This window comes from Curcuma longa, chromosome 3 (genome assembly GCF_044706935.1).
Source record: "Curcuma longa cultivar G26 ecotype Majalengka, Jawa Barat chromosome 3, ITB_CL_G26_1.1, whole genome shotgun sequence".
NCBI lineage: Eukaryota > Viridiplantae > Streptophyta > Magnoliopsida > Zingiberales > Zingiberaceae > Curcuma > Curcuma longa.
In genome coordinates, this window is record NC_133863.1 from 14,789,218 (window position 1) to 14,801,295 (window position 12,078).

General features: G+C 36.3%; 1 protein-coding gene across 2 annotated transcripts; it reads right to left on the minus strand.

Annotated features, from left to right (window-relative positions):
• Positions 1-297: 297 nt before the first annotated feature.
• LOC141825587 (uncharacterized) lies at positions 298-4,930 on the minus strand. Of its 2 annotated transcripts, none has more exons than XM_074712969.1 (8): positions 4,659-4,930; positions 4,114-4,314; positions 3,844-3,914; positions 1,852-3,298; positions 1,696-1,758; positions 1,489-1,607; positions 1,229-1,415; positions 298-1,136 (listed from the first exon to the last, which is right to left on the minus strand). In XM_074712969.1, exons 2-8 carry the CDS (start codon positions 4,253-4,255, stop codon positions 559-561), a joined length of 2,607 nt encoding a protein of 868 aa, XP_074569070.1. In that variant the 5' UTR covers positions 4,256-4,314; positions 4,659-4,930; the 3' UTR covers positions 298-558. The 2 variants fall into 2 exon arrangements, with proteins under 2 accessions (XP_074569070.1, XP_074569069.1); XM_074712968.1 differs by having other exon boundaries at positions 4,650-4,930.
• Between the last annotated feature and the right edge of the window lie 7,148 nt (positions 4,931-12,078).

Genomic DNA, 12,078 nt, shown 5'->3' on the forward strand with positions numbered 1-12,078 from the left:
TTGAAAAGAATAGAATTAACCAAACTTTGGACTGAGTATGTTGTATTGGCAGAAACTACATCAGCAATGCATCCCAGGGAATCCGGAACAGGCTTTGATGTTGCTTTCGTCACTCTACTGTAATGCGATCGAACAATTTTGTTCCACTGCTCTGCATTGCCTCATGCAAGTGAACTCTTTCAATCATAGGGAACAAGTCACTGGCATCAAAACTAACATACGTATCTTATTATTATGCTTTGGAGCTCCCTTTCGATCATGGGGGTTTCAAGAACAAAGGTTCATTGTCATCCATCATCGTCTTAAATAGTAACCTCATGTACATATGTTTCCAGGGTACTTCTGACGATACAAGATTATTTGCATACACTTCAACTTCCCTCAATCTTCTTAACAATATACAGCAAGGGGAATCCTCTGATTAGCAGAAACTACAAGTATCTGTGTCTCATTGTGAATAAAAGGACAATTCCAGTCTTGTTTGCCAAATGATCCTGAGATTCTAGTCCTGCATGATCTTACCAAGTTGGAGGAGGCAAATTTGAAATCACTCTAATTTCAGCACCAACAGTCGAAAACAATCTCTTCAATTATATCATCCAAGATGATATCAGATGTCTCACTGGTGGTATTGAGAAGTACAAGTCGAAGGTCCAGCCAAGGTTGCCCATTCAAGTCCTTTTTGACTACCTTATCTAATGTGTTGGGCGATGGTACTTGAAGATGCCAGTCCAGGCTCTTGCTTACCTCTTGGATTAAGCCTTCACCTTGAGGGCCAGGTGGGATATTTCGCTTGTAGGATAGGCACATGATGCTTTTCAAGAAGCTCTCGTGTATATCTAAAAGGACTTCATTGATGCAGTCGAATAGAAGCTTAGGATCATCCTGTAGGAAGCAAAAATAGATTCCTATTTCCTCGTACAAAGATGGTTCAAGTAACCGGTCTTCTATATCCCATTTCGTTGGAAATTCATCGTAAAGTCCTGAAGCTTCCAAGACTGCTGTGATGTAATCTAACCTAGCTTGACAATCTTGGTGACAGTCTATTAAATCTTCCTTTACATCGGGTGATGCTATAATTCTTCCAGAATTGTTGTCTTCGAGAACAGCTTGTTGATGTTGTACTTGAATATTATCTGCAAAAAGGGATCGAATTCAGGGGTATGCCAAAAGGCAAACAAATCTGTTTCAACTAAAGAATTGATGCTTTTCAATTGCCAGATCATACAATTCTCTATTCCAGTAGAGTCAGGGCTGCTAATATCATCTGATATGAAGTTTTCAAGAACAGATACTGGGCTTGGTTGCTCTAATTTTTCATTGATGCTTTCAGGAGCCATTAAGTTTTGCTTGACTAAGCTGCTCGGTCGGGGCTTTGGCTGCGCCACTGCTGGTGACTTCTCTTCAAATATATCCTAGCAGAACAGTGGTGTAATCGTAAGCCAAAATTATCGTTAAATCGAGACAACTAATTGGACAAAAAGTTACCAAGCCACATAACGTAGTAGATTCCACAGTTTTGCATATTTCATTTTTAACTATTAGTTCGTGGTCATCCAACTGGTTAGACTCTGTAGTCCTTTTAGCACCAACTTCTTCAACGATCTCTGCATTTTATGATAAAAGCTTCGATGGATTTCATAATGAAGTAACAAAAGAAACAACAAAAATGTCATTTAAATTTATAAAGGCTACCTTGGCTGTTCAAGTCTTTGCTACCGACAAGTAATAGCTCCGATATAGCTGTTCCAATCAGTTCTGCAGCCATGACCAACATTTTAATTTCATCACTTGAATGGACATGGAAAATGGAACTTCTAAATATTTTGTTTCTAAGGTTATTGATCCCACCTTCATGCTTTAACTGTTGTAGTGATGGATCTTTTATATCTTTAGGTGGCATGGCAAGTTCCTCATCTCTTTGAGGACTGGATGTAGGAGATAACTCGGTGTATCTTAAGATAGAAAGCACTGTCCCCAATGATTCTGAAACTTCAACTCTTGGCAAACTATCGACTCTTGTGTTTAGCATCTCAACGAGATGCTTCTTGGCTTCCTCATATATTGAAGACTGAGATCTTGATGTCGAGGGAGAAATATGACTGTTGCTGTTAACTTCAAATTCTTCGGAACTAATGCTCTTACTTTTTTTATTATCAAGGTATACTGATTTGGGTTGCTTATCGTCACAAGATAAATTTTCAGACGAGCCACGAGACTCACTAGGCCTAACTGGAATTCTGTGTAGAAGACCATCCATGGAGATAGCATGTCGTGCTTCTCTGCTCTCACCGATTATATGCCGGAGTCTCCTCCTAATTTCTCTAAGGGAAAAATGGGATACAATCCTTTCATCACTGTCATTTTGCTTAGGGACATGACGGAATTGCGGCACAGAACTTCCAGTAGTTCTCACTGGGTTTGGCTTCAGAATGACAATTCTATTCAAAGATTTGGAAATTGGATTTTCTGCTGTAGGCTTCGTCCCCTTCAACTTATCCTTTCTCCAGAAAAAGTTATATCTGTTTTGTTTCTGAGGCAATTGGTTACCGTCAGACTTGTTGCATTTCCCTGAATTATCATTCTTCTCCACCAACAGCGGGACATTTTCTGTATATCTATCTGATCCCAGTTTGGATGTTTTCCTTACCTGATCACCATGAAGACTTCGAATATGTTTAAAAAGAACTGAATCTGGATCTTCGAGGAGCTTCATAAATAACTTCCTATCTGAATCTATAGCAGCTATTGCATCCCTTAACTTTTCCGACCGGACAATTAATCCTCCATCATTTTGTTTCTCAACAGTGGAGTTCTGACTTATCAGCTCAGTAAAATCAGCTAGTGTCTTTTTTAAAAAAGAGATCTTTTGATCAAGATGATCATCAAGTTCATGAAGATGGTACTGACTCCCAAAACTAATACTTTCCGAGGAAGGAAGCAAATCAAACTTATTGTCAGAATCTCGGCTAGCTTGTTCATGAGTATAACTGTAGAATTCTACCAAAAATGCTGCCATGTCAAAGTTAAGAGATCTTTCAGTTAGATCCACACTACCTGAGTGAAGGCCATCCAAGCTAAGAGAAGGAACCAAATTATTTCCTTCATTGTCTTTTGACTTTATGCTTCTCAGCTCACAGTTCTTAGAATTGACCTCCCTCTGCAAGTTAGATTTTACTCGTCGAGTTTCATTGCTTGAAACGTTCTTTGAGTCAGTTTGAGACATCTCTCCTTCCATCAGTGCTTTTACACTTGTCAAACCCAAACTAACCTTATCGTCTCTAATTTCATCAAGAAGCTGAGAAAAATAAGGGATTGTTAACTAGCAGCAGAGATGTTAGGTGCTAACACTTCAAAACTAGGCAATAGGAATACAAATAAAATAACTAGCTTGAATATAGTAAACTATATCATTTAGTTCCTCTTCGGCTACTACACATACTGTAGAGTTGCTCACTAACCGACGAAAATAACTCACTAGGTCATAAACAAAAAGAATTAAACGGAAGCCTAAATTTTATTCACATTTACTTCAAACATGGATGATGAATCTTCTCTGCATCTGCAAATTGGATTAGCAACATAAGAATCAAAAAGAAAGGTTTGAGGGGATTGATGCTAATATCAGTCTAGCATGTAGTTTGTTTCTTCGCACATCAACAAGCAGTGTTCATCCCAAATATTGGAGGTTGGCTATATGGGCCTATGCAAAATTATGCCACTAGAATACTCAGGATAAACTAAAACAGCCAGAATTACACAACTAAGACATTCTCAATAAGTATGGCTGTCTATAGACAACTGATATCTTTAGCTACTGATGATAAAATTGTGTAGACTTACAGTGGCTGCACCTTCATGCTTGTTTTCTAGATTTCTTGGAACATCGAGCTTAATTCTCGAATAGCCAGAACCTGAATAACATAAAACAATAGTTATGAGCTTCTAGTTGCTAAATCTAAATGAAGGCCTTAATACCGACTAAAAACTTCGCAATTATACAAGTTTTAATTGTCAAGCCTATTGTCGTTACTTCAATGAAGTGTATATGAGAGAGTTTTTAGTAACCCAAAAATCAATAGCTATAGTTCACACTAAAACTGAAATTCTTACCAGTATGCTTAGTACTTTCATGCTTTGTATCTGAAAGTAACTTCTGAATTGGATGGCCTCGACGGAAATCCAACAAGCTGATCAAACCCCACACACATCCAACATTATCCTTTCGCGGTCGTCTATGAGGTCTTTTTGCCATAGTCTAACTCCTGTTTCTTTCAGATCCCCGAGACTGTTGAGGAAACAAGGATTAAGGATCTGAAAAACAAACAGAACAGGATGAGATTGGGCAGGCCTTTCGGGGGAAAACAAGAGACGCAAAAACTGACACAACTTTCTGAAAAAGAATTGTTCGTAATGAATGCTCATGTCGGGTGAAGGATCAAGAGCAAATAATTGCATTTACTCCCAGAAATAAGAGGCATGTGACTGAACTATATGAGACAAATAGTTTGATGCGGTAACAAATATGTGTTTTCTTCTTCTTCTTCTAGGTGAAATCGCAAGCAAGCCTGTTCTTCCATTCCCCCATGGAGTGGTCAAGATCCCGATAAAAAAGGAAAAGGTGGATCATCGCCTTTTCAGCTTCATACCTTGCATACCTCAATGGAAGAACCAAATCTGGCATGGTATCTTCCCCAAGATCAACACGGCGGCGATTGACAAAGAAGAGAGTGAGGAAGGAATTGGGGGCGATGGGAAGGCAGGAAGCGTGGCTCCACTTCCATCGGAGGAATCGTCACGGAGGTGGAAAGAGTTGTTGAACCTCCACCACCGATATTTATTGCCGCCCCCTTCCCCCCTCGCCTTTAACCCACTCCACGACAGCCCAAAACGGCAATGGCGACGCAGCCAACGACAGCACAAAACGGCGGAGAAAGCAGAGCATGGAAGAGAGAAGAACAAATCCCGATATCGCACGCAACTGTGTACGTCGTGGAATGGTCGCAAGAGGAATAATAATAAGAGAAACATATTCGAATTTTAAATAGGATAAATATTTTTTTAAAAAATTATATTGTATATAAATTATGCTTTTAAAAGAAAATTATCTATTTTTAGAATTAGTCAAAGTACGAACACTTAGTGACCGACAAAATCAAAATATGCTCCATTTTATTCTCATCATATCTTAAAAAAGAAAAAAAAATACTTTGACTTAATTAAAATTATTATAACATAATTAAAATCATTTAAATATTATCATAGTCGGTATGGTTCATGACTATTAAAATTATAATACTTATGATTTATAATTATTTCAGGGTGTTTAACGATTTTAATTAAGCTGAAATGAGTTTAATTAAATTTAATTATTTTTTATAATGTAACAATTAAAATGCCGTTGCAATAAAAATTATTTTTATAATATTACAAGATAAATACTATTTAATTTTATTTTTTTTAACACATCTTAACACGTCAGAGGCCGTTACAACTAGTGAGCAGCCAGCGTTGACTTTGGGCATTTTGCCAAATGTACGTCGGTTCTCCTGCAACTTTCGGGCTTTCAGACACCTGCCATTTATAATAATTCCAACGTCAAAGTACAACCTCAGACGCTATCGCGTTTGATTAATAAATTTGCAAACATATTAACAAATATGAACTATCATCATTTGAGTGGAGAAATAGAATAATTTTGTATATATATATATATATATATTTTATTAATGATGCATATTTCTAAACAAGTAGAATAATATCCACAATCATTATCGCAACTCACTTATTATTGACATTTTTAGCACTTCCAAATCATTTTTAAACATTGAAATATTCTTGAATTAATATCTTATCAAAATGTAAACGTAGACCTTGTATTTTATTAAAAGCATCTAAATCATAATTATGATGACAAATAAATAAGTCAACAAATACCATTTTGGCACAATAATATTTTATTGTTCATCGTATCTTTTTGGTTCACAAAATAATATTAATGATAACTAATGTGGCGGTGGCAATAAAGATCGGGACCAAGACTCAGTCAACATGGATCTAGATTAGTCCGACTTGAGACGAACTGATTGGGTAAAGTTATACTCATTTACAATGAATTCAAGTTCAGTCGATTCAGCTCTTCCGAATTCAACTCTAATCAACTAGGCTACGCCTCAATCAACACACTCGGGTTGAGTCAGCTGACTCATGGTCAAACTCAAGTCAATTGAGCTGATCGAGCTTGACTCAGGTCAGCCCAATGCATGGTTGTGTTCAAGTCTAGTTACCTAAATCACTCGTGAACTCAAGAAGTGACACGACAATTACACTAGAGTCGATGACAAAAGGTTGTGCCCTTTTGTGAAGAGGAAAGAGTGCGTTCCACTCCCTATATAAAGTAACGACAACAACATTAGAGGTGCACTATGATATTGACATTTACAACTTTTACTTTGTTATTATCATTTATCTCCTCTAGGCTTTGACTTGAGCATCAAAAGGATTTTGTCAAAGTTCGTCTTGACTTTCCTTCTAATCCTTTTTTAATTCTTTCAATTTGTGTCATCAGATACATTCATCAGAGTATTTGTGTTGCTCGGCTTGACAACTACCGACCCCACCACTCTTAGATCCATCAGAAACTAACGTGATAGAAGTTAACCCGATAGAAGTCAAACCGATAGTTGCTAACTCAAGAAAAGCCGACCCAAGGCGCATTTGACCTACCGAAAGAGCTTGACCGTGGATACATCGACGAGTCAGTCCATCTCATGATCTTAGATCAGATAAATAACAATAGAATTTAAAAATGACATTAGGGAGTACAGTGGTGCAATGATGAAAGGTACTAGATATACAACACAAAATTATATTTCGAGTAAAACCAATGTAATGGTTGCTGCTTTCTAATTTAGGGGGATTTAAGAAATTGATATTTCACAATTAATAATCACCCATCGCATCCATTCAAGTTCAACCACTTAGTTAATTAGGCTTCAACATGGCAAAAAATAATTAGCAATTTATTAAAAATATATTTAATTTTAAAATAACATCAATTTACCACTATTCGTCAAGTATTTTTTTTTTGATTAAAAGTATTTGATGATTTTAAATATCTTAAATTAGTACCAAATGAATCTCTTTTTCGAAGTCCTGAGTAGGATATGAGTTTGAATTTACAATTGTCAACTCAACTTGTGATATATCATTAGGATTATAAATGAATCAGATGCTCGTGAACAAACTTAATATTTGAGTCAATAAAATTTATTTAGATTTATTCAATTATAAAATAATATATATATAATAAATAAGTTTAAATGCTTTTAATATTTAAGAAACCTCTAAGCAATTGAATGAAGTTGAGTGTCGCATCAAATTAAGCAGTCAAAACCGAAGCGCATGCAAAGAGTGTCGGCAGAATGCAAGGGGCCTTTATCGTTGTGCTCGAGCACGTAGACAGATCTAGAGCACCTACCAAAGCGAGCGCATTAAAGAAACACGTTGAGTGAAGGAAGACGACGACGGAGTTATGGCTTGCTGGTTGTGACAACGTTGATGTTGGCTTCATGTATTAATGCCTCGACGCAACGTCGTTGGGCCTGGGCTTCAAGTCTTTGCAGTGGAAGTTACGGCGGGCGATTAGGACCACAGAGCTGGGCGGAGATGGGCCGCCGAAGGACACGTGGCCATCGATTTGTTGGAAAATAATATATATATATATATATATATAAACTATTATCGATAGGTAAGTTATTAGCAATACCCTTCTCACATATGATCGTGGGGCCTATAGAATCGCTGGATGATGGATTTCATTTTTTTAATAGAAGATTGGTAGGTTATTACTTATTAGTAGGAGTGTGAATTAACTTAACCAAGTATTCAAATTTAATTTTACTGAATCATTGTAAAGAAGTTTCAGTATTATTTAAATCATGTATTAATTTTCATGTAAATCACATATCATATTCCTAAAATACTTCTCTTCTTTCTCTATAGGTCCATCAATTTTGATGGATTTAGAGAACTTCAAATTATTTTAAATTAAAATCAATATATTTTTTAAAAAAATTTAATGTGTTTATACATTCAGATCTAAATTTAATAGCATAAATTAAGAATAGTAAATTATATATATATATATATATATGAGAATTTTTTAAGTACTTTTGATTTGAAGTAATTTAGAATTATCTCGGTTTATTAGCCAAATGAAATCGGCTAATGGGCCTACATTATTCAAAAATTTAAAATTTTGATATTTTTTGAATAAAGGGAGTCGAATCCATAGTAGTGTTTATTAGTGAGTATTATTGTTCTAAGCCTTATAATATCCTTGTGATAAATTTTATTGAGCTTGTATAAGTTTAAAAATTTATTACTCTCAACTCACACTATTAAATTTAGATCCGATGACATAAATACATTAAAGAGGTTTTTAAGAGTACATTTATTTTTTGATTGAAAGTAATTCGAAGTTCTCTAGATCTACCAATCAGTTTTAGATGAAATTGACTGATGGGTCTAGAGAGAAAGAAGAATATTTCAGAAATAAGGTATGTGATTTGGGCATTATTATAAAGATTGGATATGTGATTTAGATAATATCAAAATTTACTTAAATGGTTCAGTAAAATATCATTTATTATTTATTAAGTTTATTAAATGTATTAATTAAAATTTTTATTAAGCTCCCTATGAACTCAACATAAGTAACAATATTATTATAGTTATGAATTAGATTAAATATTTATGTAATATGAATTTTATATTATCTTGGTAGTTTTAAATATATTATTAATACAATAAAATTTGAGCTCCCATTCGAGTACTTTTGGAATGTTGACGGCTAAGCGCTTCACGCTTTCTCTGTATAGAGTAGAAAAATTCTTGCTCAAAGTCAACACCAAGTCAGGCCTCTTTGATGCTTAAGCTAGACGAGAGTATAGAATAGTAAAATAGAAATATAGTAGCTTCCCTTTAGTTCTAATTATTGCTCTTCTTTTATAAGTTTTTATGCAACGACAACTTTTATGATATTAATATTCTTCTTCTATAATGGTCATGCAACCACCATTATTACCTTTTAATGGTCACCCTAAACTTTTTCCCATAATGATTATTATCAATTATTTTTATTGCCTCCTAAACTAATTAAACTAAACATACACTTCTCTTACTATTCGGCTCTGCGCCCATCTCTCGAACACTCTTTAAGTTTAAACATGCTTATCGAGCACCTCATGATTCCGTCTTTGACTCCTGAGCCCCTTTCCCGACCACCTTCAGATTCTAAATCCGATTTCAGAGCATCATTTAACTCTGAATCCGACTGTTAATTATGTTAGATTTTGCTTAGCTTCTTGTTAAACTCGCATACCAAGCTTGATCTCTTCTTTCCTTATGGGCCCAACTTGGTCAACCCATCCTTGACAATCACATATCATTACGAAGTATCATTAGTCACCCCTCGTATGAGTCAGATAGTGCATTGCAAACTAAATATAACTGTAGAATCTGAACGACCGTACATTCATTGATCCTTAGTTACCCCTTGGAAGACTGTTAATGTAGTTCAGGCTTAGGTTGTTGCCTCAGTTTGGGCTTATAAATGTGCAACCGAGTCAAGGACTCAGAAGGCAATCGACGTCAATCTTATAAATGCGCAATTGAGTCAAGGACTCGGAAGGATGCCAACACAGTTTGAGCTTTTGAATACTCTTACATCCTCCTCTTGACTCAATAGATATCACACCTCCTCATCTTGTCCTCAACACCACATATATCATATCTCCACATCCTCCCCTTGACTTAACAGATATTATATCTTCACATCCTAATCTGGTTGTACCCAATTCCTCACATCTAGTCGAACCACCCCTTTACAAGTCGTTCCTAGGATACAATCCTTTAAAAAATATCATCCAAATACGCTTAGCCAACAATCGCCTAAAAGCTATATATGTTTCCTCCATCAAGAAGATCTAGACCTCCCACTATAACAACTCCGCCACGACTTTAACTTGGTAAGGGTGGTCACAAACACATGAAGTAATGACATTCAAATACCATGCTGAGAGCTTACCCATAACCTCGTATAGTAAAAATATGAAAGAATAATTTGGCAAGAAAATAATCATTCTAGATATATTCATACCAAATTGAGCCTTGTAGAAAAATAATCTCTCCACAGTAAAAACTTCTTAGATTATCAGCTGATCCTCATCATGTGCATCAAGCCACATTGAGTGCTTTTTGAATGTTGGCTAATTGTTTTTAATAAAGACTGCAACTCATCAAAAGTGGAGCATGACACTGGATTACATATCCTTTTCCCACGGGAGACTTTATAAGTTGATCAGTCTTGAGTAGAAAATTTTGTGGTCTATTCTAGAATTTGAATGGGTTATGCTCCTGAATATTGTAGCATCTTGAGCACTATAACATTCCGAGTACTGTAGCAGCAAAGTTGGCTTCATAAACATTGTAGCGCTCGAGCACTATAGCATCTTGATCATTGTAGCATTTTGAGCACTGTAGCAGATGAATGTTGTAGCGTCCAAGTACTGTAGTAGCCGAGCATTATAGTATCCTGAACATTGCAACGATCTGAGCACTATAGCAGTCGAGCAATGTAGCATCCCAAATACTATAGTATTCTAAGCACTGTAACACCTCGAGTATTGTAGCATTCAGAGCACTATAGCATCCTGAATACCATAGCATTCCGACTGTTATAGAGCTTGAGCACTATCACATCCTGAGTGTCATAGCTTGTTGAGTACTGTAACATCTGTAGCTAGAAGTTATTCTGCTCACCTGACCGCTCGAGTGCAACAATACTTATCCTTATTACACTATAGTACTTTTCCTTCCTAAGTCATCCCTACATCGTTATTGTGGTTCTGAACAGCAGATAAGTTGCAAGATCTCACCTAATGAATATCAAACACCATCACAAGAAGTTGTTGATACATGACCTTCCTTTAATTTCATTCGACCCTTCATAAAAATCTCATATTTCCTCTGTGAAACGTTGAGTATCAATGTCAGGAGCGAGGTGTGTGAGGAGATAACATCTAGGAATGCCCTTGAACAGCCACCCAGGTGGTGATGCCTCACATCCAGCATTGGGGATGTGGGTGAAGACTATTAGGGAGAGTCATCCTCGATCAACCAAGTGGAAGGGGCAGTGGTTCCGGCCGTCCCCAAACAGTCGTGGAGGAAGAGAGGAGCGACCTCAAGCAAGACTTTGAAATCATGTTCCGCTTCGATTTTTCCATCCATCCGGCAAGGTGTGAGGCCGCCCTTCTCCCTCCATCTCAACTTCAACATCTTAACCCAAGTTCCCACAAATGACATCAATTATGATAGGATAAAATTCGAAAACTCCTAGCCTAGTACTTTTGGAACTGTGATGGCCAAGCACTTCTCACCTTCTCCGTATTGAGTAGAAGAATTCTTGCTCCAAGTCAATACGAAGTTAGAGAATGTCGATCTAGCCCCGACAAGGACCCTTCAATGTTTAAGTCAGACGAGAACAGAGAATAGTAGAATAAAAAATATAGTAGAAAAATGTATAAGAAGTGAGGATGATGAATGTGCGAGAATTGAGCCTCCCTTTTGCTTCTGATTATCACCCCTCTTTTATAGCTTTTTGTATAACGACATCCTTTATGATATTAATATTTTTCTTATGTAACGGCCGTCAACCACCATTATTATTTTTTAATGGTCATTCGAAATCTCCGTTCATAATGACCATTATTAATTGCTTATATTGTCTCTTGAATCAAACCAAACCTATGCTTTTTTTATTATTCGGCTCTACGCTCGTCTCCCGAACCGTCTTTGAGTTTAGATATGCTTTTCAAGCACCTCATGATTCCATCTCCGACTCCCAAACTCCTTTTCCGAGCACTTTTGAATTCTAAATTCGCTTTTAGAGCACTATCTAACTCCAGACCTGACTATTTGTTAAATTTGCTTAGCTTCTTCTTAAACCCACATATCAAGCCCGATCTACTCTTTCCTTATGAGCCAAGCTAGTTCATCTTTGATAATTGTAGATTA

Coding starts and splice junctions, on each gene's coding strand:
- LOC141825587 (XM_074712969.1), bottom strand. CDS start 4,255: ATGGCAAAAAGACCTCATAGACGACCGCGAAAGGATAATGTTGGATGT. Junction 1,759..1,851: donor ACAACAGTTAAAGCATGAAG/GTGGGATCAATA, acceptor TCATGGCTGCAG/AACTGATTGGAACAGCTATA. Junction 1,608..1,695: donor CAAAGACTTGAACAGCCAAG/GTAGCCTTTATA, acceptor CATAAAATGCAG/AGATCGTTGAAGAAGTTGGT.